The following is a 25,598-nucleotide window of genomic DNA, read 5'->3' as shown; positions in this document are numbered from 1 at the left end:
TCTGTTGACTTGAATTCAATTTTGAAGTTATACAGCAGCATAGTTAAAGCCCAACGCTGTAGCCGGTTGGCTGTGTGAACCGGGATACTCTTTTTTTGAGCCAAAAATGGAAATCAGCGGCTTATGGTCCGTTTATAATGTGAATTGACGGCCAAATAGCATCCGATGGAATTTCGTAACAGCAAAGATGAGCGGTAATGCTTCTTTTTCTCCTTGGCTGTATCCTTTTTCTGCTTGAGTCATGGTTCGTGAAGCGTGACAAACTGCTTTGATGCTTCCATTCGGATATCGATGAAACAAAACAGCTCCCACGACACTCATGGAGGCATCAGCGGCCACAATTATTTCGAGCCTTGGATCGTAATGTGTGAGCAATAGATTTGACTGTAAAATTAGCTTGAATTGGTTGAATGACTGTTGACAAGCTTGTGACCAGTTCCACTTAACGTCTTTCTTGAGTAATGCATCCATGGGTTGTCTTAGTTCATGCATTCCTCGTACAAACTTGCTGTAATAATTCACGGCTCCCAGAAATGATCTCAATGAAGTCACATCATGTGGTGCTGGCATCTCATTGATGGCACGAACTTTCTCCGGATCCGGACGAATTCCTTGACAATCAACGATAAAGCCTACGTACTTGATTTCACTCATGAATAAGTTACACTTTTCAATCTTGAGCGTGAACCCGAACTCACGAATACAAGCAAATAGGCACTCGAGATGATGAATGTGTTCTTCAACAGAATCGCTTGCGACAATTAGATCGTCCAGGTATCCACTTACTCCTTCGAGACCAGCTATCATGTTATCCACAATTTCTTGAAATGCCCCTGGAGCTGTTTTGACGCCAGGAGAAAGTCTTGTGAACTCGAAAAGTCCTTTGTGAGTATTGATCGTAAGTAGCTTACGCGATGACGGCTCGACCTCAACCTGTAGATAAGCGTCGGAAAGGTCTATTTGACTGAAAACTTTCTTATTAGCTAGCTTCGCAAAAATATCTTGAGATAGCGGTAAAGGATGTTGATGCGGTTCCAATGCAGAATTTAATCCAGTTGAGTAATCAGCACATATTCTCACTCGTCCATTTGGATTGTTCACTGCTACTATTGGAGCCGCCCATTCCGAATATGGCACCGGATTGATGATTCTGAGTTTCTGAAGACGTTCTAATTATGCTTCAATCTTGGCTGTCGATGCGTATGGAACAGGTTGTTTCAAACGAAAGATGGGTTTGATGCCAGATTTAACCGTGAGCGATACTTTCTTCTTACATAGCCCGAGTTCATCACTGAAAATGCTTGCAAACTCTTTTTTAAGCTCTTCAATAAATTCTTCCGTCTGAGGTAAACTCTGCAGTTTCACATTATTGCACACAGCATTGATCGGCACATTCCACAGGTTGAACATCTCTATCCACTCGATACCAAATAAAGACAATGCTGGTACTGTTGTTACGAAACATCGTCCTTTTTTAGTTATTCCGTTGAACGAAACATTGCATTCTACTTCTCGACTGAGACCAACATCCTCGCCACTTGCATTAACCGCGTCAATGGATGGTGCTCTTCCGGCTGGTGAACCTAATTGAACGTAGACGCCCTCTGGAATGATGGTAATGTCAGAGGCACAGTCAAGTTGAAGTTTGGTTGATGCTCCGTTGATTTGAACTGTGATGTACTTCCGTCTGTCCATTAGCCCGATCTGATCGACGGAGAACACTCCTTGTGCTTGCGCTTGCATTTTGTGGTTGAATCGTTGCTTACCGTTTTCCTTCTGTTTCTTGCCTACCTTCTCAAAACAAGCACAATAACCCTCCTTATGTCCTGTTTTCTGGCACGCTCGACACTCGTGGTTGATGAACGAACAGTATTTTGAGTAGTGCATATCCCCACATCTCCAACATGGTGATCTAGGAACGTCGTTGCATTCTTCACTATTTGTTGATTTCGATGGATTTGAACGATTGATTGCGCAAACTGTTTGCTGCATGTTGCCTTGCTTCTCTACCATTGCTGTATCACGCTTGAGATTGATTAGTCGCTGACATTCTTCGGCTAGCTTGTGTACCGTCATCTCTTCACTTGGCTTATTACTTTCGATCCTGGATAATAGCGTAGTGCGTATATCTGCATCGCGATGAGATTTGAGGCCACATACGTACATAAGGCATTTAAATTGATCCGATGTAACTTCGTTCAGCTTGAACTTCTCACATTTTTGGTTTACAACTCCTGCATATGTGTAAAAATCGTCTCCGGAACTCTTCGACAACTGCAAACACTGGTATCTAGCGTTGAATAAGGATATCTGCCTTCCAAAAATGATCTTCAATGTAGAAACCGTCTGTTCAAAGTTTTGATCCTTAGGTTTTTTTGGAAGAATATAGCTGATATACTTTTGATGAGCCACCGTGCTAATATTCCGAAGCAAGAGTCTAATTTTCGCTGCATCATCCAAATTCTTCGCGTCTTCAATGAATAAATCCTCGTATCTTGAGAACAACGCTGCAAATGTTACGCCGTTCTCTGGATCGTACGTGAACTCCGTAATACCGCTGGACAGAGACTCGATAAGAAATTCCTGGTTATAATTCCTCTGCGTTGAAACGACTGCTTGTTGGCTTGATGAACTTGCAGAATACTGGTTTTGCATAAGTTGATCGAGTATTTTTTGTTGGTTTTGTAAAATGTCCAATAGCGAATGAATTTCTGGATTCATTATGAAAATTCCGTAATCCTCGTCGCCAAAAACTGTTATATACGTCTAGACTGGATTAAGGCGAAAACTAGAATGTTTAATTTAATCTCCTAGGATACAAGGCTTGCTATGATTAATTGATTATAAATTATGGCTTGCTAACACTGTCACAATGTTAATCCCATTTTTTTTTTGATGCGGCGAGCACTGACAAAAACTATCTTCAATGATCCATTATGTTTGCTGCACATAAAATATAATGGAGATTTCATCTCAGTGTAGCTTTATGAGCGTAATTAAAAGGAGAGTTGAAGGTTTTATAGCGCGCACAGCAGTTGGTCTAATTATTAAAACCCCACGTGAGATACAGATCGAATTTTATAGCATCGGTGAGGAAAATCCATCTCACGTGCTGCTGTCACATCTGGGTTTTCGCGAAACGGCGAGCGCTTCGTCGCACTGTCTGTCACCACACATCGAATCACACCAAATTTTCTCCTAATCCAAACCGAGAAATAGTTTCTTGAAAAAATCGCAAACTTCCGTCACTCCAGTGCACTCGCGGAAGGGCCACCATGGCTTCGCTAATTCTGTTGAACGGTGCCCAGCTGGCCAGTAAGTATTTCGTCTCCGGGAACATCCCGGATTCCGGAGTGGACTTTCGGGTGTTTTGTTATGTAATTTATGTTTGGGGTTAATCGTAATTGGTTATTCTTTTGTTGCTTCCAGAGCAGCAAACCGGTGCCCTGGGGATTGTCTGCCTGAGGGCCAACTACAGCTCGGATGCGCCGCGTAAGCTGCGGACCACCAATCTGGCCGAGATGAAGCGCGGCACGGGAGGAAGGTCGAGCTTTAACGGAGTTGTGGCCACCGTTTTCGGAAGCACCGGATTTTTGGGCCGTTACGTTTGTAACAAGCTGGGCAAGACGGGTTCCCAGGTGATTATTCCGTATCGGGCGGACCATTACGAAGCATTGCGCTTGAAGTTGGTCGGGGACCTGGGACAGGTTCTGTTCACCCCGTACCATCTGTGCGATGAGGAATCGATCTACAAGGCGGTGAAGCATTCGAATGTCGTTATCAACCTGGTTGGCCGCGATTGGGAAACGAAGAACTTTACGTTTGATGATGTCCACGTTCAGGGGGCTCGTCGATTGGCGCGCATTTCCAAGCAAGCCGGAGTGGAGAAGTTCATCCATCTGTCGAGCTTGAATTGCACTCCGAACCCGACGCCGATTCTGACCAAGGAGGGCAGCAAGTTCCTCAAGAGCAAATACTACGGCGAGCTGGCGGTCCGTGAGGAATTCCCTGAAGCCGTCATCTTCCGCCCAGCGGACATCTACGGACAGGAGGATCGTTTCCTGCGCTACTATGCGCACCTGTGGCGTCGCCAGTTCCGTGGAATGCCACTCTGGTACAAAGGTGAAAGGACCGTCAAGCAACCGGTCCATTGTTCGGACGTTGCCCAGGGTATTGTGAATGCCATCAAGGACTCCGACAGCCAGAACCAAGTGTACCAGGCCGTGGGTCCCCGTCGCTACAAACTGTCCGAACTGGTCGACTGGTTCCACCGGGAGATGCGTAAGGATGCCGATTGGTGGGGCTATTGGCGTTACGATCTGCGTTTCGATCCGACCTTCATGCTGAAGGTGAAGCTGACCGAGTTCATTAGTCCGTCGTTCCCGGTCGGGGATTTGCACACCGAACGCGTCGAGCGGGAGTACGTGACCGACGACGTCAAGAAGGGCGTAAAGACGCTGGAGGATTTGGGCGTCAACCTGACGCTGATGGAGGATCAGGTGAGTTGGATGGCGGTGGGACTGTGGCTATTTTTAGGGCGGTACATATTATGGTTCGAGAAGTTTAAAAAAAAGAATCCCATAGGGATAGGCAGGGGGCATATGACCATACAGGACAATGTGGGCCACCTCTCTTTTGGTTTGTTTCCGTAAAAGCATGGTGAGAAGCTATAGGAGCCCTTCAGAGCTGACAGAGTTTTTGAAACTTTCATAAACGCAGCGAACTGGACTATCGAATTTCATACATTTTGCCTTATGAAAGGTGCAACAATTATTGCAATACAAACGCTTTATGTATCGTTTAAGGATCACTCCACATCAAGGCGTCGATAGGCGCGTGGTGTACGTTCGGGCCTATCGGTCGCAAGGTTCTTGGTTCGATTCCAGGGTGCCGCGTAAACGTTTTTTGTTTTCAAATATTATGAATTTCAACCTGATTTCTTGTGGCGAATTTTCATAAGGGGTTTCTATGTTTATCGATAGTCCAATTGACTGAGTGTATGGTTCATGTAACTGGGAAACTTTTTGGCAGTTTTAGGAGAAGGAAAGAATTAAAAATTGTAGCTTTGGGTAAAGTCGAGATTCTGGCTATGATGCTGGCTTTCTTGGGTCCTTTTATTCGCTGGATCAGTTTTCGTTTTTAAGGGTCTCATCCTAACCCTATTCGTTGTGCGGCATCGATCGAATCATTTTTGACCATTTTTGAGGGATTGTTGTCCGGCATTCTTACAACGTGTCCCGCCCATCGTACCCTTCCAACTATGACGACTTTCTGGATACTGGGTTCACCGAAGAGTTTCACAAGCTCGTCGTTCATTCTTCTCCTTCATACGCCGTTCTCACTTACTCCGCCAAATATCGTCCTAAGCATACGTCGTTCAAAAATTGCTATCGGTCTTATCAGCGTCTGGTACATAGTACACTAAGTACGGAGGTGAAGTTTACCAGACTGCAAGGTGTTGTGGAGTCCGTAGTAGGCACGACTTCCAGCAATGATACGTCTTCGTTTTTCTCTGCTACAGTTGTTATCCGACGCTGTACAAATCCGACGGTAGACAAAATCGTCCACCACCTCGAACTCATCCCCGTCGATCATCACGCGTCTGCCAATGCGAGCTCTATCGCGCTCGGTTCCTCCAGCCAGCAGATATTTCGTCTTCGACGTATTTACCTTCAATCCAACCCGATCTGCTTCACGTTTCTGCCTGGTATTCTGTTCAGAAACCACCTGGAATGTTCTTCCGACAATGTCTACGTCGCAAAGCAGATGAACTGGCTGGATTTATTGAAGATCGTGCCCCGCATGTTGAAGCATTCCCGTTTCATAACACCTTCTAGTGCAATATTGGACAGGAGACAGGAAAGACCATCGCCTTGTCGAAGTCCTTTGCGTGTTTCAAACGGGTCCGATAATGCACTTGATATCTTCACACAGCACTGTACAATATCCATCGTTGCCTTGATCAGTCTAGTCAGTTTCCCGGGAAAACCATTCTCGTCCATAACCTTCCATAGCTCTTCGCGGTCGATGGTATCATAGGCCGCTTTGAAATCGATGAATAGGTGGTGTGTAGGGACTTGAGCCGGTTTTGTGGACGGGTGATCGACGACAGACCAAATCTTTATGTTGCGGCAGATCCTCCAAAAGTGTCGCGAATTTTGGAGGATCTGCCGCAACATAAAGATTTGGTCTGTCGTCGATCGTCCGTCCACAAAACTGGCTTGATAACAGGGTGTCGACTATCTGAAAAAACCTGGAAAGTCAGGGAATGTCAGGGAATGTCAGGGAATTCGATTTTTGACCTGGAAAGTCAGGGAAAGTCAAGCTGTACTTTACTACCTATATTTATTCTTAGAATTCAAAATTATCTGAAATGAAAAGCGTCAACAGTGGTCTCTGAAAAATTTCTTCAAAGTTGGCGTAGTTTGATCTATTAATATTTAGTTTTAAATTTTCCTAGATCAAATCATTGTCTTCTCTTCAAAATCTTGAGGAAAAAAATGGAATCCGCTTTACCAAATCATGTCAATCTTTACAACTTTGCCCAAAATATCCAAGTTAAAACGAAACAACCAATTAAGATTCTCGTATTTAGGTGAAGATGAAAACTGTATCTCAAAATTTAAAGAGTACAAATCTGTAAGACCTGATATTTCCTGAATTTTATATCATTTCGTTTCTGGAAACAATAAAGATAATACTGCAAAGTGCTCTAATATTGATAGTTGTCCATTTTGCTATTTATTTCAATTTCGATTTTTCAATTTCAATTTTTGCAGGATTTTATGAAAATATCGTGAATTCCAAGCGTCATTTCAGGATTTTATTCAGGAGCTTATTTGTTTGTTTTTTGTTCTAATATGATAAAGGAAATTCTTCAAAATTATGAAGATCATTATCTAAGATATATTTGTGAATCCATACAATTCATGGAAGCAGACATTTCAGGAATTTAATTTGAAGGAATCTGTTCGATAATCCTTTGATAGTTTGTGATATTACTTGGAAGGTTAGTCGGACATCGTCCCTTAGATGGGCTAGATCGAGCTCGAAACCGGTCGATTAAAAGGTAATAGAGTGATATCTTATATATGAAGAATGGTATAATCAGGTTGCGGAAGGTGTTCAAAATTGTCCTTTATGTCTGAAACTTGTGAAATAATATCTGAGGTAGTTCAATATCCATATGCATCATTTTCTACAATTTTAAAGATAACTTTTGCGCTTAAAGATTCCAATGTGATCAGCTTCTACTCGGTTTTTATTAATACGAATTATCATGTTTGAAAAGTGCATACCCAAGTGCTCAGTTTTATCATATCAACTTGAAGAAAGTTATCGTAAAAACTATTGTTCAGTTTATTCATACGACCTAAAACATAAACCCTACCAAAAAAAAACAAATCAACATGGTCTGTAATTTTTCTGGAAAACGACTGGAAGGTCAGGGAAAGTCAGGGAATTTTATTTTCAAAATTGGGTCGACACCCTGGATAACTTCTCACAAACCTGCTTGCTAGCGGCGATAGACGGCGGAAGATGATCTGGGAAAGCACTTTATAGGCTGCGTTAAGAATGGTGATCGCTCGATAGTTTGCACATTCTAATTTGTCACCCTTTTTGTATATTGGTTATATTACTCCTTCCTTCCACTACTCCGGTAGCTGTTCTGTATCGCAGATCTTGACCAATTGGTGCAGACAAGTAGCCAACCTGTCCGGGCCCATTTTAATAAGTTCCGCTCGAATACCATCCTTCACAGCTGCTTTGTTGGTCTTGAGCTGTTTGATAGCCTTAACTTCACCTATTGTGTGAGTTAGCACGTCTCTCTCATTCGCCGTACTGATAAAGCCATTTCTCCTGCTGCCTTGGTCTTCCTCCTCTGCGCCATTCAGATGTTCATCGTAGTGCTGCTTCCACCTTTCAATCACCTCACGTTCGTCCGTCAAGATACATCCATCCTTATCCCGGCACGCGGCATAAAGCCTTTGCGAGATGTATTTAGTTTCTTGTAGAACATACGCGTTTCTTGTGAACGATACAGCTGCTCCATTTCTTTGCACTCCAACTCTTCCAGGCGGCGCTTTTTATCCCGTAGTAGATGGGATTGCTGTCTTCGCTTCTGTTTGTATCGTTCCACGTTTTGACGGGTGTCTCCCTGCAGCATAATCGCCAGCGCTGCATTCTTCTCGTCCAAAACCCTCTGACATTCCTCGTCGAACCAACCGTTCCGTCGATTTCCTTCCACGAACCCAATGGCACTTTTCGCTGCGTTGTTAATGGCGAGAGTCTCATGCAGTCCACGCTAAACTTCTTCCGCTCAAAAATGAATTCCGAGCGCACAAAATCGGCCTTCGTGCAGCACATTTTCTGTGCAAAGGAGACTGTACACAGTTTTGTTCAAACGGTGGTAAACAAAACTGAATGAGTGAATTGCGCACAGAGGAGGAACGCTTGGAATGCAGAATTCGCTTCCATTTTCGTTTTGCTTCTGAAAACATAATAAAAACATACTAATTTTAAAGTTTTTCATAGATTTTTTCAATCGAATAGCCGAAGCAAAAGCAAATGGGAAAAAATTCTTTTCAATAGAAAAAATCCCTGAAAACTCCCCATCTTACGAACGTTTAATTGTTGGCTGCCGCGCGGGAGATGATTGACAGTTCCGTTTCCATCGATCCCCGAACTGCCGAAGTCCAACACGTCGGCTACTCACAGAAAGAGTGCGACCTACACAGAATTTCCACTCAGTCAGCCAGTTCTGCATTGGTTGCCTCATTCTGTGTAGTTTTAACACATGCGCTGCGTGGAGCGTGTCCTCAAGAGGGGTTTCGGTGAGCTCTCCCTTCCGGCAACGCTGTTTCAAGGCTTTGCGCGTAATCAGTTGTGACTTCGGGTAGTTTGAGTCGTTCCAGATACTAACGTGGCGGGCGTCAGTACCAACTGTTGTTCACAACGAAAAGTCTTTGGCGCACTTTAACGATCACAAGGTGATGGTCCGAATCAATGTTTGCGCCGCGATAGGCTCTGACTTCGATAATGTCCGAGAAGTGTCTTCCATCAATCAATCGATTTGCGATCACCCCAACAGATCTCCAGGTGTACCGAAACTGGAATCCCTATACGTATGTACCGTTGACTTTTTTTCAGCAAACCTTCTGCAGCGCAGATACGATTGATAAGTCGATGTGAGACTCCACTCGACCACGGATGAACGTAGGCTTCTCATCGTTTATAATCGCGAGGTTTTTGCGAACGGCGAAATTTGTGATAGCAGTACCTCGTATATTGAATTTTCTGATTACCCATGATGACTGTTGAAATTTCGGAGGAGAAGGACTGGTTCTGTTACTTGATCAACCAGATCACAAAACTTCCCCCACTTTAAATCAACTTTAATTGTACATGCTAGCTTTATATACACCGTTTATATACATGAACTACAGCTTGAGCGGCGTGGCTACTTCAGTTGTCACCTTTGCCGAATTTTCTGGAGCAAATAGAGTGTGGATTCCAACATGGTTGCGTCGTGTAGATGTCCCATAATCGTCAGAGTTGTTCGATTCGCTGATCTAAGACTTCGAAGGTATTCTTTGTTGTAGTCTGTGGAACAGCCAGGTAAAATTACAGCTTGAGATCCATTGCGGGTGCAATGCACGATGTCATAGAGTTGTGCATTCATAGCCTCCGGTCCAAGTGGGGCGAAGAAAGATGTCTCCGAAATGGGGTCGTAGACAGGGGTGCTTGGTGTGGTATCGGTAGTTGCGCCTGGGTTGGTTATTGACTCCAATGTTGTCCTTCGGGGAATTGGGCGTCCCGATCTTCACCCTCTGTATGGTGGCAGAGGCTGGCAGTTTAGTTTCCGTTTGCTTGCTTCCCTCGTTGTCCTTAGGGAATATGACATGAGTCCCTTTTGCGTCCCTCTATCAATACTGCTGAACGAGTACCAAAGGGCCCAGATAGCCGTAGCGGTAAACGCGCAGCTATTCAGCAAGACCAAGCTGAGGGCCGTGGGTTCGAATCCCACCGGTCGAGGATCTTTTCGTAAAGGAAATTTTCTTGACTTCCCAGGGCATAAAGTATCTTCGTACCTGCCACACGATATACACATGCAACAATGGTCATTGGCATAGTAAGCTCTCAGTTATTAACTGCGGAAGTGCTCATAAGAACACTAAGCTGAGAAGCAGGCTTTGTCCCAGTGGGGACGTAACGCCAGAAAGAAGAAGAAGAGAGTACCAAAGGATGTCCGCCGGTTCCGGTACAACCAAGACTTCCGTAGCGGCGGGGCCCTGGCTGCCAGGACAGCCTATTAGGAATTTGATTTTTGGCCTATTTGGCTTTTGATCGAATACCGAATAGTTGAAATAATATTCGGCCGAACAATGACTTAATATTCGATTAAATAAAACCTAAATATTCGGCCGAATAAAACCCGTATGTTCGTCCAATTTCTTAAAAACTACATTTCTAATTCTGGATCAATAAAGAAGCTAGCTTCCCCATTAAACATTTGACAGTTCAACAGAGGTAAATTGGATGAAAAATTGGTCGATTGTAGCCAAATTAACAGAGTCTACATACAGAGAGTTGCCTCTTTGAATGATTGTTCTCCTTCGTCTTTGAAAATAACCCCTATTTATTTTGCTGGTCTGCTCGATAGGTAGACGGTTTGACAGTTCTATAGGTAGATTTGGTTTCATTCTTTGCGCAACGCTTCATTTAAAAACTCTGAGAAATTACAAAATATTATTATTGTTTATCACCTCATAGAATTGCCACTACAAGGATCAATGGCTGCAAAACCATTTTCAAATAAAATAATCATTCAAACTTCCAGAATATTTTACCAGGGTGATCGACCAAGTTTTGGAAATAGTATCAAGAAAAATCCCATATTTACAAGTTATTTACTTATCAAATTTTTTATGACTTGTCAAACTTGATGGAGAAGTTCAATCCCTTAAAACCCCACGAGTCCTTAACACCCCATTTTACGGTACCGAATATTCGGGCCGAATATCTCGATTTTTTTTAATTTTGCCGAATAATAAAATCCGTTATTCGACCGAATAGTGACCGAATAATAACAAAATAAACTAAACTGTAAAAAAAATATTATGTTTATGTAAGGAAAATTTAAAAAATCAATAATTTATTCAAATGATGACCGAATCACAGACAAACAGACGTCACACTCTCATCATTGTCCATCAACCACCTTTTTAACGGTCGATTCAAAAATATGGTAGGTGGCCAATCCGCCACCCGCAGCGCTCGTATCGTTTTTGTTCGCGTTTGACGTTTGCACACTACCGCCATCTGTTGGCCCGTCGGCCAAATACAATAATTTTAGCATTGGGCGCACATGTCCTCGTGACTATGATTGTGATCGAGATTTGTTCTAAGTGTTACGTCTGTTTGTCTGTGACCGAATTTTTCTTTTTATGGACACCTTGAATAGACTTTGATGTCAAATATTGAAAAAGTGAGAATTTCTCTGTTCTATGGCGTTTTCTGCAAATCAAATTGTATCTCATCTTGCAGGAGCTGTAACGTACCGCTTGGCTAGTTAGAAGCGTTTGAAAATTTGTTTTCAAGGTACAGATGCATCGAAGCTGAACCCGGCATTTTCAAGAGCACAAATCTAGAGAACCAGACAACCGTTTGTGCTGAAAATTTAACTTTCTGGTCAATCGCTGGTGTTGACCAATCATTCCAATATTCAGCGCGAACGGCTGTCAGATTATCTAGATTTATGCTCTTCGATGCAGGTTTGGCTTCGATGCATCTTCACCTTAAAGTCCGTCAATTATCGGGACTTTCTATACGTTCTATATTCTTTGCAAAACCTACTGATCACGTTCTTCTATTATTATGAGAGTCAGGGGTCTGCCGTCTATTTGCCTCAATTTTTATGAAACACTTCCAAAAGTCGGATGAATAGTAAACCAAATTTCTTGAACAAAAATCAACAATAGGATACAGCTTCCTAGCTTCAGAAATACAGAAATCCTCTGAACTTATGATTTCTGCAAACGGTTTCAAAAGCTCAAGAAGACGATCATTCATTTCCATTTTTACTTCGTTTAATTGTTCAGCTTTCCCTACTTAAAAAACTGCACATACGGGTGTTATTCGGCCGAATATTTAGGTTTTATTTGACCAAATATTAAGTCATTATTCGGCCGAATGTTCGGCCGAATAATAATATTTCAACTATTCGGTATTCGGTCAAAGGCCGAATAGTGTACATCTCCTGTATATATTACAATTTCCTTCTCTTACCTCTATCATACAATATGTTTACCTCCAGACACCTCCGCCACAGGGTGTGTGATGTACCTGATCTCCAACAATCAATAGAGATATTCCTTACATCTCTAAACTCTTGGCTTTTTACCGTTTCGATGTTAGGTTGCGGAGTGAAAATTGTATGAGATTATGTTATCCCTGATTGGTAAAGACCTATAAATCATGTGACGACTGAGCGTGCGGAGTTTCTTTTTATTTTCAGTTTTACCTACTCTTTTGCAGTGTTTACTTTTCCGCTTGGAGGTGGTTTTTGAGCAATTTGACCCGCCGGAAGGGCTCATGTTCTTAAGCTCCATGAGTTCAGTATCTTTACTGGCTTTAACGATTCCAGAAAAGGTGCCATTGCTTAGGTTGGCCCCTTGACGAAAGTCGTACTTTCTGAGGGCTTGTGGGTACGCCCATGTCGGATTTGTTGAATAGCCATCTCGTGCTATATAATTATGTATTATTTCACATTGGTTTGTAGCAGCGGCCACATACGCTTGCCTGTATACAACAGAAAGCATATAATCTTGTCTTATAGCGCCAAATTGTTAGTTGGGTCTCCTTTTGTACATCTTCTATCTATCTTCTTCTATATATCTATCTAAATAAAAACGGAGTGGTGTTCGTATGTCACGAAATGGCTTACGAACGGGTCAACGGATTTGAATGATTCTTTTTCAGTTTTGTTCTTCTAGGGTTCCGACGTGTTTGTGTGTATAAAAATCTCAGAATATTCACCGGGAAAGTTGAAAAAAAAAACGAGCGCGAACGAAACTGTCATTTTATATGGGACGATCGAAAGCGTACTTGATGGCAAGACGACGTTTGCCGGGACCACTAGTAGGACATATAATCCCTTGCCTACACTCTTCTGGAAGCTGTTCTGTTTCACAGATTATGAGTATTAGTCGATACAGACAGGCAAGAAACTTTTCCGGGCTCATCTTAATAATTATCGCTTCGATACTATTCTTTTCAGCTGCCTTATTATCCTTGAACTGTTTAACGGCATTCATAACTTCCCTTAAAGTGGATGCTGATTGGTTGTTCTTGTCCAATATTCCTACGCAGTTATTTATCCAATTGCCTCCGTGCTTTTGCCATCAGCGTTATCCAGATGTTTGTCATAGTGCTGCTTCCATCTTTAGTCCGTCCGACATTATACACACCTGGTAGAACCATTCGTTCCGTCAACTTCGTTCAATATTGTATCCAGTCCTCAAAAGAGGCTCGTACACCGTACCGATATAGTTATGCTTCCAACGATCTTGGTATTCCCCCTCTACTCCATTCAGATGTCAATCGTAGTACTCCTTTCACCTTTCAATCACCTTAAGCTCATCCGTCACGATACCTACATCCTTATTCGGAAATGAGTTGGGTTTCTTGTATAATTTGAGCATTCCTGAGAATGACACCGCTGCTCTATTTCTTCACAACACAACTCTTTCAAGCGTTGCTTGTTGGTCTTTGGAAACTTGCAATCAGAAGACACAGTGTGTTTGTTTGACAAATTGAGACATGAATTTGCGAAAAAATACGTTGCTTGTTATCACGGAAAAGATGGGTTTGCTGTTCCCTTGTCTGTTTTTACCCAGCGGCTAAGTTATTCAGAAGGAAAGTTTTTAGCGTACCTCAACTAAACTAGGAAGTTATCCTTATCGATGTTAGCGCCACAAAAGATCTGAAGTCTTTTATAAGGTACCGTGGGGCAAGTGGGTAATGGAATTCGCATAGTTGAGATTCTTCCAATTCTAGAGACTTTAAATTGAAACAAATGAGGTTGTGTATATTTTTTAGCTTGACTCCCACCGTATATAAGCAGCACGCTGAAATTGATTTTTATGAAAAATTGAAGAAAAATATACAGAAAAAGTTTTTGAAAAATGTCTCCTTACTTTTCACTTGCCCCAAAAGTGGGGCAAGTGAAAAGTTTACCGTTTTAAACAATAAGTTCAAAAACAAACAGTTATATTCACGATTTCTATTAGCTTTAACACTTGTTAAGGCTTCCTAATGAACAATAACATAAGTAACATGTAAACAAATAAAATGTTACTCTTTTCACTTCAATTTTCTTCTGTTCAGTTATGTTAGTTGAAATGATTCGACAACATTTTAACTGCAACATTTCCAATGTTAGTTCTCACATCATGGGACAGCAATTGCATTTCTGATCTGTAGAATTTCCACCGCTCGTTATTTGTTTTTAAGAAAATCGAATATGACGTCGGATAACTCTTCGGAAGACATAATTTCTTGGACCTTTTTAATGTGGATAGACCTTTACCCCATTTTTATGTTTTGAACTAGCTTTACATAGACATTCCACGAGATTTCCGTGTGTTCTCTAATATTGTAACTTTTCAGTCAACGTCTTCCTTTTAATTGGCTGCCTGAAGTAGACATATTGATTTTGTAATGTTTGGCAACATTTTTTAGAGAATTTCCATGATTTCTAATAGCTTTTGACGCTTGAGTATTGTGTTTCTTGAATTATCAGTACGTTATGTTTTTCTATGATAATTGTGAACCATGTTTACTTATGGCTACTTAAAGAGAAAGCACAAATTCAATCTCTAATGATAAACTTTTCACTTGCCCCACCTGATAAGAAAATTGACGGTGTTTAAATTTAGTTATTTTTAGGTCTACGTCAAATTAATTCCAAAACTTTTTTTAATGCAGTTTGAAACTGTCACAGAGGACGACTAAGAAGTGGTACAGGAAATTATTTTCCGCAACTTTTTTCCACTGAAAATATTAAAATAAGATTGTACGCCGCCAACTTGTTACGGAGTAACAATTGACAGGTTAACAATTTTCACTCTATTATGCAATAATGGCTGAAAAATCTCAGAAATCTCTTACCTATCGTAATGTTCTCAATGTCCTCAAAGGTTTACGCATGAGTTTAAAACGTTAATTCACATATTCAGTAAAATATATCAATTGTTTTCACTTACCCCATTTACCCACTTGCCCCGCGGTACCTTACCCGAAAAAAACTTTCAACTGGCTATCAGCTAAAATTGTCAACGCCTTTGGCAACAGAAAAAAAGAAAAACGCCTTTGCTAACAGATAATGAACGTACAATATCCCTTCCTTTCTTTTCAGGTCCCATGGGAGCTGAGACCATTCCGGGCTGCTCTGTACTACGACGCCGAGTTGGGCGAATTCGAAAAGCCAACTCCACCACAGTTCATTCAATAGATTATTTAGGGGGAAAGGCTACTCCAGTGGTAACGAACATCTCAGCCACACAGGTGCTGTCGATTACACAATATACAGTTTTCCGATTCGGTTGAAAAATTGTGTTAAATTTCGAAATCATTATAATAAATTATAAAAAATAACTAAAGCGTAATCAAGGACGATTTCTTTCCCAATGATGACACAGCCGTAACGTCTAAAAGCATCTATTACTTCGCTTCGGAACAATAGATAATAAATAAAATTTTACTGACTACACCTACACACGGACACGACTTTTATATCACGATTTGAATCTAAATGAAAGCTTTCTAGATCGGTATAGATGTAATTTAGCAGAAGAACAGGAAATGCCTACATCAATCGCTGCTTAACTCTAATAGAATCTCAGAACATCTTCATCGTCCCTACGCGTATAGTAATTCATGGACATTTCATTAGTCAAACAAATTTTTGGAATCGCCGAAATGGTTCACCTTTTTCCGAAAGGAACACATCAGGCTACGATTTGGCTACCGAATACTGAAACCACACAAACGACACTTACCTTGAAACCGCCCTCTCTCTAGGTCTTACGCTTATGATCCCGCTGCTGTTCGGGGATTTCGTCCTGCAGCTCCATGATGTGCTCCACTGGCTGCGGGCGGCCATCTTCGCCAATCTTGCACGCCTGGACGATTCCCTGCCGCTGGAGTTTATCCATCAGCGCCACCAGCTGCATCGCTTCGTACTCCTTCTGCTCCTCGGACATTCCCTCCAGGGGATTGGGTTTCGGGGGCTCGTAACATCCCAGCACCGGATTGATGGCATGTTGGATCTGTTTGTACTCTTCCGTGTCACTGTCCTCCGAATCGGACGAATACTGTTCCGTGTTGCCCTGGCGGCCGCCCAGCAATCCACGGTTCGCGAACAAACCGGCCGCATTCCCGTAGCCGGTGTATTTGATCATCCGACCGACGTTCTCTTTGCACAGGACAAATAGCAGTTCTGCGGACAGATCAGCGATCTGAGTGATCTGACTGGTCAGCAGAGAGCACAGGTAATTACGTAGTTCCGTTCCGATCTCCGGCCGATCTTTAACATTCTTTAACGGCGGAAGAATCTCCGACCGAATGTACCGACGATTCAACGCCGAGGCCCGAATCGTTTTGATTAGGACGGTCAGGATTGGAGATAGCAATTCATATTGATCGGACTTCTTCTCTGATTTCTGGAAAACTCGCCGTAGGAACTCAACCAACACGTGCAGTACGTACACGTTTTTACCCTCGAAGGGGACAACGTTTTTCGAATCCAGATCGTCCGAATTTAGGGGAGTAAGCAGTTCAGTGTAGCAACTCACCGGAACGCTAGTCAACAGGTTGACGATATTCGACTGCAGCGAAATGATCTTGTCCCTGTTCAGAGTTCGGTAAAAGAAAAGATCGTGCACAACGATGACTAGCCGGTGGAATTGATTGGCTTCCTCTTCCTCAGGGATGGCATTGAGGGGAGTTCGAACGGTGAGGTTGAACAAGACTTTCAACACTTCGTTTATCAGTTCGACATCTTTGTCCTGAAAATAGAATCAAATTCAAATGCAATCTAACACTGAAATTCTCTAAAGCTATACTAACGCTGAACTCTTTTTCCTCGGCAGCCTGTCCCATGAAGAGATCCAACGTTTCCACCAAATAAACCAATCCGTGAAGTTCTTCCCTCACTTTGGCTCGAATATCACAATTAATGGCGGTCAGCAGAAACAGCAGTTTCATGTCGAAGTATCGAATATCGTAGCACACGTTTCCGTCCCTGCAATTAGAAAAGCGTTCAATTTATGTATAGTCAAATCATATGTACCTAGGGACAATAGAAATTCTGGCTAAAATCGTTGAAGATCAAAAAGGAACGAAAAGAGAGCATGCAAGAACAAAGAAAACAAAACATAGAATAATTTTTGAAAGACTTTTCAGATAATCAAGTTAGATATTTTTCTATGGTACCTGAGCGTTTTTTTTAATTACGGCTGCAGGGCTGGGACCAGAAGAAAAATGTCTTTAAGGTACCGCGGGGTAAGTGGGTAAATGGGGTAAGTGAAAATAATTTGTATATTTTCCTGAATATGTGAATTAACGTTTTAAACTCATGCGTAAACCTTTGAGGTCATTCAAAGCATTACGATAAGTAAGAGATTCCTGAGATTTTTCAACCATTATTGCATAATAGAGCAAAAGATTTTTAACCTGTCAACTATAACTCCGTAACAAGTTGGCGACATGCAACATTATTTTAATATTTTCAGTGGAAAAAAGTTGCCGAAAAAAATGTTCCTGTACTACTTCTAAGTTGTTTCTCTTACAATTTCAAATTAAAATAGAAAAGGTTGTAGAATTCATTCGTTGTAGACCTACAAATAACTAAATTAAAACACCTACAATTTTCTAATCACGTGGGGCAAGTGAAAAGTTTCTTATTAGAGATTGAATTTGCGTTTGCTTTTCAGATAGCTATAGGTTAATAAGGTTCGCAATTATCATATAAAAACAGAACGTGCTGATAATTCAAAAACACTTTACTCAAAAAGTTTAAAGCTATTAAAAACATGGAACATCTCTTAAAGAGGTTGCCAAGCATTCCGATATAATTGTGTCTACTTTAGACAGCCGATTGAAAGGTAGACGTTGATCGAAAAGTTCCAATATAAGAGAACGCACGGGAATCTCGTGGAATGTCTATGTAAAGCTAGTTCAAAACATGAAAGTGGGGTGTATCAACTCAAAAAAAGATTCAAAATATTTTATTGAAAGATTCCGTTTCAAGGAATAATTTTCCCGAAGATCCGACGTCATATCTAACTTTCTTAAAAACAAATTACGAGCGTGGAATTCTACAGCTCAGAAATGCATTTGCTGTCCCATGATGTAAGAACTAACATTGAAAACGGTGTAGTTATAATGTTGTAGAAGCATTTGAACAAACATAACTGAACAGAAGAAAATAGAATTGACAAGAATAACAATTTACTTATTTACATGCTACTTATGTTATTGTTCATTGGGACTCCTTATCAAATGCTAAAGATAATAGAAATCGTAAATATAACGGTTAGTTTTTTATTTCAATGTTGAAAACGATAAACTTTTCACTTGCCCCACTTGTGAAACACATGAAAAGTAAAGAAACATGTTTCAAAAACTTTTTCTGTATTTTTTTCTTCAATTTTACATACAAATGTATTTCAGCATACCGCTTATATTTGGTGGGATTCGAGCTAAAAAATATACATGACCTCATTTATTCCAATTTGAAGTCTTTATGATTTGAAGAACCTCAAGTATACGATTTTCATTACCCACTTGCCCCACGGTACCTTATAAGATTATTTTTTCAGAAAAGTCGACCAGATATTTTGTTTCATTGTGTGATTAGAAACTTATTCTGGTTTTTGCCCTAAGTCCTCTTTAGGTATTACTCCTAACATTTCTTCAACAATCAATTGAATTATTGTTTAACGGCCTTCTTATGGAAATCCTCCATGTATTTAATTAAATCATTAATACCTTTAAAAACTCAATTACTTTAAATCTATTTGGAATGATTCTTCCACAAATTTCTCAAAGAAATACTAAGACTTCCAGAAGTCCATGACGTTATTTTTCCATCAAATTCGCTAGAATTTTGTCGGAGATTTTCGCTTAGGATTATTTTTTAAAATTGTTGAATTCTTATAGTACTCTCTGATGAAACAATTGTAGAAATTTTCGATGAACTCTTGAAATGAGTTCCGAATCTTTATAAAAATGGCTGGAAAAGGAAATACAAAAAAATACGTAGGAACTTCTTGTGGGATTCTTATAGTGCTTCCTTAAAAAACCTTCAAAAACTGTAGAATGAACTTTAATTTTTTTTGTAAGCACTGTAGAAATCTTGGGAAGATCTGAAGTAACTAGTGGCAAAATCAGTGAAATAATTGGCGGAGAAATCTCTGGATGAAATCCTGCGAAAGTATCTGGGAAAATTACTGGAGATAGTTGCGTCGGATTTCCTGGAGTAAATTCTTTTCCAATTTCCCAACGATCAAAAATCAATGGTCGTAATTATTGCTATCATCGAAGCTTCAAAATCAGCTTTTCTGTTCAAAACTGTTTTTTTTTTTCGATAATAGTATGCTTACTACGTTTCGGTTGGAGGGTACAAAACAGAGAACACATTTTCAAATGATTTGTATTTTTTTATGAATTTTAACGAAAAAACCGCTTTTACTAATAGTAAAGTAAAGATGGGTTCTGCCACCTCAATTATTTCTTGAATAATTTGGAGTAATTTCTGGACGAATTCCTAGAAAAGTTCGTGGGAAATCACTAGACGAATTCTTGAACCTATTTCTCGAGATTTCTGAAAAGATATTCCTGGAGAATAATTGCGTAAGAGTCTCTGAAAGTTTCTCTGGAGCCTCTAGATTAATAAGTGCTCTAAGAATATTTTTGAGAATTCCTCTTGAAATTACTACAGGTATTACTGCTCGGATTTCTGAATGTATTTTTTTACTATTTTGTTAGGAATTGATTCAGATATTTATTCAAAGCTTCTTCCCGATATCACTTCAAATATTTCTTCAGAGATTCATTTAGTGATTTTTATGAACTTTCTAAAGAATCCTTCCAATAGTTTCGCTTTGGATGCCTACGGGAATTTTTCTTAGAATATACAGAAGTTAACTCTTAGATTTTATCAGAAATTCCCAAGAAGAAAGCCCCAGATCCATTTGGATTTATCCAATTATTCTACAACGTGATGAAATTGCTGGCAACTGAGCAAAAAGTTTAAGCCTTCAAGTGACCTTCCTGTTTAAACAATGACAATATAATTTTTTTCTCGATCAACCAACGAGTCCCATAAAGGTCAAATTTTGCCGAATATTTTTGAGCTGCACTTTGTTTTCGTTAATTTGTCCTTAAATGCGATCTATTTTTCATTGAATTCAAACATTTTTACGGTCTACGGATTGGCTCCGATAGTTCTATCATCCAGACTGTTAATAGAGTGACTGTAGTTTTCTCTATGACTTCCTCAAAGATGCTCGCTTAGAACACGGATTTTGTATGATTTTCTGCAAAATTGTCGTTCAAGATTTCATTAGGATTGCAATCAAAAATTAAAAAAAACTAAACTAAAACTAAACGAGTAAAACTTGAAATATTTTTTATCAGAAATCTCTTCACGGAAATGTCAAGGCCTTTTTTAAGACATGCTTTAGAAATTTTTTTTAATCCAAGAGGAGGTTTTGAAAGAAATCTTAATGTTGCATCTGATAAAACTTAATAGAACTTAATCTTAACGAAATCCTTGACCAACTCCCACAAGGTCCTCTGAAAAAAATTCTGGACTCTAGGGAACGTCTTGGAGGATTTCATAGCCAAATTGATAAGAAAATTGAGAAAAATAATCAAAGATTATTAATTTTTACCCACGCGATAAAAAGTTACTTAGAAAATTGTGCTCTTTCGATCAAGCTATGCAAAACTGTAACTTTTTCATCGCTAAACAACCCAATTCCACCTAGAATTTTATTTCCAATTTAATTTTCAAGAAACAACTTGGATTTATTTCTAAAGATAGCTGCAGAAGTTACCTCAGAGATCAGAAATACCTCCAAAAATTCTTTTAGATGTTTTTCAAGAAAGTCCCAAGGTTTTATCCGGAAGTTCCCACAAGTGGGAGTATTTGAGTATGTTCAAAAATTCAACAAGAAGCTTTTCCAGAGATTTCTTATGATTTCACACCATATTGTCCTTGAGTTTGTTTTTTTTAGACTTTCAGGGGTTCTTCCATAGATTTCTAAAAAAATCACCAGTAATTCTTTGCTATATTTCTCAAAGATTTGTTCAGGGATTGTTCCAGGAGTTTCTACAAGCATGTCTCCAGGGGAATGTGAATGATTTTTTTTAGAAATAAGAGAAATTTTTCAAAAACAATCTTGAGACTTTTTCAAATAAAATCTTAAATGAAACTTGCATATGTTCTGAAGTCATCATGGATGAATATGAACTTCTGAAAGAACTCGTGAATTCCTGAGGAAGGTTCAGAAGATTTCCTAGATAAATTGCTAAGATAATATTGAAAAAAATGTTATAATAGAATCTTTGGATAATATCTAGCCAAATTTTCTGAAGGAAATCCTTTAAAAAATCGGACGGAATCCTTAAAGAAATTTGTGTAGGAATGATCGGAGGACTTACTGGAAAAATGGCTGTCGGTGTTAGTTGGTGTAGGAATTGCAATAAACTTTTGAAGATTTCATGTTTTTTTTTAGAAGTTCGTTGATAAACTCGGAACTCTGGAAAAAAAACCTTTATTGATTTTCTTAGGATAATTTCTGTAGGAATCTTTGGAGGATCTCCTAGAGTAACAACTGAAAAATTCGATTGGAAGATTAGTGGAAAAATATATGGAGGAAATCCTAGGATAGTCCTTGAAAAAATCTTCAAAGTAATTTTTGAGAAAGTTACTGAAGTTAGTAGCGTTTGGGTGCTTAATTTTTTGAAGTGAATTCTGGAGAAATTCCTCTACGCATCCTTCGTAAAGTCGCTGGAAGAATTGGCAGAAGAATCTCTGAAAGAATGAAGCTTTTCCTAGAGGAATCTGACAAGAGATCCTTGAATAAACAGTTAAATAATCGCGAAATAGTATCTGAAGATTTTTATGAAGCCATTATAATTTTGCATTATAATTCACTGCAAGCTGAATAAGGAAAAAATAAATTTTAGGTATAATTAAAAATACCGACATTCTAGAGGTAAGTCTTGCAGGCCATTACCAGCCTTGCGGTTGCCATATGAATCCTTACTTGTAGGTTTTGATCCTCCTCATAATGCCCTCGGTGGAAGCATTTCTCAGGCACAGCTCCTGGCACTTGCTGCTCTGGAATATCAAATTGCTCAGGCACTTTAGTGCCTCTATCTGCACCTCCTCTCCAGCCGTAAACCGCACATCCCCCAACGCCCCGATTCCGGCCAAACCCAGCAAACAATCCAGTTGATCCTCGCGAACCGTATCATTCAGATACGTCTTATCGCGGCTCAGCAACTTAATGGCCACCAGACACTCCACCCGGTGGGGCATTTCAGGGTCGGCCAGCAGCTCGAAAAGGCGATTCCACAGCAGCACCCACTGGCCGCTGGTGGTCAGATGGGAAAAGTTGAAAATCTGCTGGTGCTGTTTGTTGAACTGTTCCAGACCCGGCCCCAGCTGGGATCGATCTTCGCCAAGCAATCGGTTCAATGCCGCCGCTTCCATGATTCCGGGATCTGTTTCCGATTCACTACTTCACTGTTTTACCACTTATTTTTAATTTAATTAACCAGGATTAATGAACTGTAGTGAGAAACGTAAATTTTCCACAGCGAGCTGGAATCATTCACTACGATGTTTTTGTTTTGCGTTGCTGATATCGTGCGTGGGTGGCAGCTTTTGTCACGGTTCGGTTTTATACGTTTTATAGCACAAAATGGGATTGACCCATTGAGATATTCAGTCCTTGTACTATAAATTGCACTATGAGAAAATTCTGCTTGGATACGCGATGTTTCACGAACTCTAGTGCAATTAAATGGTTTGTCGTAGGGTTTATCCACAAATTTATTACGGCAAAAATTGGGTCCTAAAATTTTTAATGAAATATTGTTTTTATTCAATAACATTATTATTATTGATCTCACTGCAACTACTTTAGCAATTTTTCCCGCTCAAAAAACGGCTATATCATGTTTAAACTTTAATTTAAAAATTGGGTCCATAAATGAACCTTGACACTTAAGATCATGTTTGACGTTCGCTTAGTCGACAAAAACACCACAGGGTTTTAGTTTTAACACTGGGGTTGTTACTATCTGACATTTTGGAAGGGACACGGAAACAAAATGCACCCAATATTTGAGTTTAAGCCAAGGGGTGTGACCAAATCTAAAAAAATGTTTTTTGAACTCAAACCAACCGAAAACATTAGAAAATTGAGTAAACATGTGTTATTGGCCTAAACTTAAGCGTTTGGCACTAAAATTGTTACAGGGCTTTAGGACCCTATTGCCATTTTCAACAACCACCCACCCCCCCATAACGCTTTTTGTATGAACATTCTGAAAATTTTGTATGAGCTGTAACGTCAAGAGGACTCCCACCGTTATGAAATTTGTGAATAAGCCCAAAACAGATTTTTCCATCAAAATTCGTACCAATTTGCTCATTTTGTTGAAACAATTGAATTTCTGCATGATATTAGGAAATTTTTCTTGCCTACGTTTAGGCGTTTTCCGCGGTATTCGTGTAATTATTGCTGTGTGCGTTTGAAATGCAAATATCAAATGCGGGAACAACAAATGCGGTAAGATTTTCAACAAGGAAGGCGAAGTCAAAATTTGATTTTCTTTGCTAGGTTGGCGATGATATGCATCATGATTGCTAAGTACTCCCGGGTAGTTTTTAAGTTTTACAATAGTAGGGGGTGGGTGGGTGTCCTCATGATGTTACGGCTCATACAAAGTTTGTAGAATAATGAAAATTATTTTCATACAAAAAGCGTTACGAGGGGATGGGTGGGTGTCAAAATTGGTCATTTTCGGCGTTATGAAATAAATGATCGAACCTGTACGACGTGCTACATTCATTCATGGTAATAAAAATCATATCATATATCAGAAAAGTGAGATTGAAAAACAAGTCTAAAACAAAGCTGGTAAAAACGTATCGGGGCAAAATGAACACATGAATGAAATTCAAAATAATCAATGTCTGTCAGCCATTCCGACGTGTAAAAAGGGCTCTCCCTCTATCATAAGAGCAAAAAAGAACCTTTCTGGGTTTGTTATTTTGTTGAAAAATTAGATTCTCCCACCACCTTGCTTATATGCCAATTTGAAGCAGAGAAAAACATAAAGTCAATGTACAAACGACAATTGAAGCAAAACATAAACTTTTTTTACCATCAAACATTTCAAATGCAATACAGCTTTCATGCAGTGTATGAACTTTTTATGAAGTATGCGTATTCTCAGAGATTGAGGGGGTGTCCATTTCGCCCCGGGTTTTCATTATGCCCCTAATCCTCCTATTCGCCTACATTCATACAACACCCATGATATTTACCGTTCGAAGATCATGAGCCATGAACATAATCAAGACAGACACACACCACTCACTGTTTGGCGCCGATCACTGTGTGTCAACACTTGTAACATTCGCTGACCCACTCTCATTCTGATCAAGGAACAGAGGCGAATATTTTCCATTTTCTGTGCTACACAGTTCGAACGAAACGTGTAAATTTCTGTGACATATAATGCACATAATTGGAGCGTGGTATATCATGGATATTTACATGATATGTCATGTAAACTTCAATTATATGTCATGTAATCCAGCAGAATTCTGTGTGATTACGTGACATATGACACATATTTACATCATCTCAGACTTAAATTTACATGACATCATATTTACATGGCGTGAATGAAGTTTACATGACGTGTAAAATTCATTATTTTTAACTGTGTATGTTTGCAACCAAAGAGGTGTTCAATGGTCCAATAGATTATAATTAGGTTGTTAAAGGCCGCATTACCAGAAAATATGAAAGTTATCACCAATTTTATGCAAAACATAAATCACCCGAATGGCTCGATACTGTTGCAGTCTGTGAGAGTTGCTGGTTTTGAACGCTCTCGTGCCACGTACCCAATGAGAGAGTGAATGTTTACATTCATAGGGCTCTCCGATTGCGATGTGCCACGAACTGTCATGGTTCGCGAACTGTAACACTCTCCGAATATGGTTTGATCGGCTTATTCGGATCGAAATCCAAACACTGGCCGATGCAGACAAGCGGCCAACCTGTCCGGGCCCATCTTGATGAGTTAGACTCCGATACCATCCTTGCCAGCGGCCTTGTTGTTTTTGAGCTGTTGAATGGCATCCTTAACTTCCCCCATCGTGGGAGCTGGTTGGTTTCTACCACAGAGAAACAGACGTAACACTTAGAACAAATCGCGATCAAAATCATTGTCGTGAAAACATGTACGCCCAATGCTAAAAACACTGTAGGTGGCCGATG

The 25,598-nt window shown here is 40.0% G+C and overlaps 2 protein-coding genes across 2 annotated transcripts; one reads left to right on the top strand and one right to left on the bottom strand.

Annotated features, from left to right (window-relative positions):
* The first annotated feature begins 3,125 nt into the window (after nt 1–3,125).
* On the top strand, nt 3,126–15,662 carry LOC5571907 (NADH dehydrogenase [ubiquinone] 1 alpha subcomplex subunit 9, mitochondrial). Its single transcript, XM_001659951.2, has 3 exons — nt 3,126–3,315; nt 3,430–4,499; nt 15,419–15,662. The coding sequence occupies exons 1-3, from the start codon at nt 3,276–3,278 to the stop codon at nt 15,512–15,514; spliced, it is 1,206 nt and encodes a 401-aa protein (XP_001660001.1). The 5' UTR covers nt 3,126–3,275; the 3' UTR covers nt 15,515–15,662.
* Nucleotides 15,663–15,704: 42 nt separating this feature from the next.
* Nucleotides 15,705–22,971, bottom strand: LOC5571905 (synembryn). The gene is made up of 3 exons (XM_021855029.1): nt 22,341–22,971; nt 17,131–17,305; nt 15,705–17,069 (listed from the first exon to the last, which is right to left on the bottom strand). The coding sequence occupies exons 1-3, from the start codon at nt 22,787–22,789 to the stop codon at nt 16,080–16,082; spliced, it is 1,614 nt and encodes a 537-aa protein (XP_021710721.1). The 5' UTR covers nt 22,790–22,971; the 3' UTR covers nt 15,705–16,079.
* Nucleotides 22,972–25,598: the final 2,627 nt, after the last annotated feature.

This window comes from Aedes aegypti, chromosome 3 (genome assembly GCF_002204515.2).
Source record: "Aedes aegypti strain LVP_AGWG chromosome 3, AaegL5.0 Primary Assembly, whole genome shotgun sequence".
Classification (NCBI taxonomy): Eukaryota; Metazoa; Arthropoda; class Insecta; order Diptera; family Culicidae; genus Aedes; species Aedes aegypti.
The sequence above is the reverse complement of the archived record's forward strand: the minus strand, read 5'-3'. Positions and strand labels throughout refer to the sequence as shown.

What these genes read in the sequence shown, in the direction of transcription:
- LOC5571907 (XM_001659951.2), top strand. Translation starts at nt 3,276, where the DNA reads ATGGCTTCGCTAATTCTGTTGAACGGTGCCCAGCTGGCCA. An exon ending in GAACGGTGCCCAGCTGGCCA is followed by an intron (nt 3,316 to 3,429) that starts GTAAGTATTTCG and finishes TGTTGCTTCCAG; the next exon opens with AGCAGCAAACCGGTGCCCTG. An exon ending in TGACGCTGATGGAGGATCAG is followed by an intron (nt 4,500 to 15,418) that starts GTGAGTTGGATG and finishes CTTTCTTTTCAG; the next exon opens with GTCCCATGGGAGCTGAGACC.
- LOC5571905 (XM_021855029.1), bottom strand. Translation starts at nt 22,789, where the DNA reads ATGGAAGCGGCGGCATTGAACCGATTGCTTGGCGAAGATCGATCCCAG. An exon ending in AGGAGGATCAAAACCTACAA is followed by an intron (nt 17,306 to 22,340) that starts GTAAGGATTCAT and finishes TTCTAATTGCAG; the next exon opens with GGACGGAAACGTGTGCTACG. An exon ending in CCGAGGAAAAAGAGTTCAGC is followed by an intron (nt 17,070 to 17,130) that starts GTTAGTATAGCT and finishes TTCTATTTTCAG; the next exon opens with GACAAAGATGTCGAACTGAT.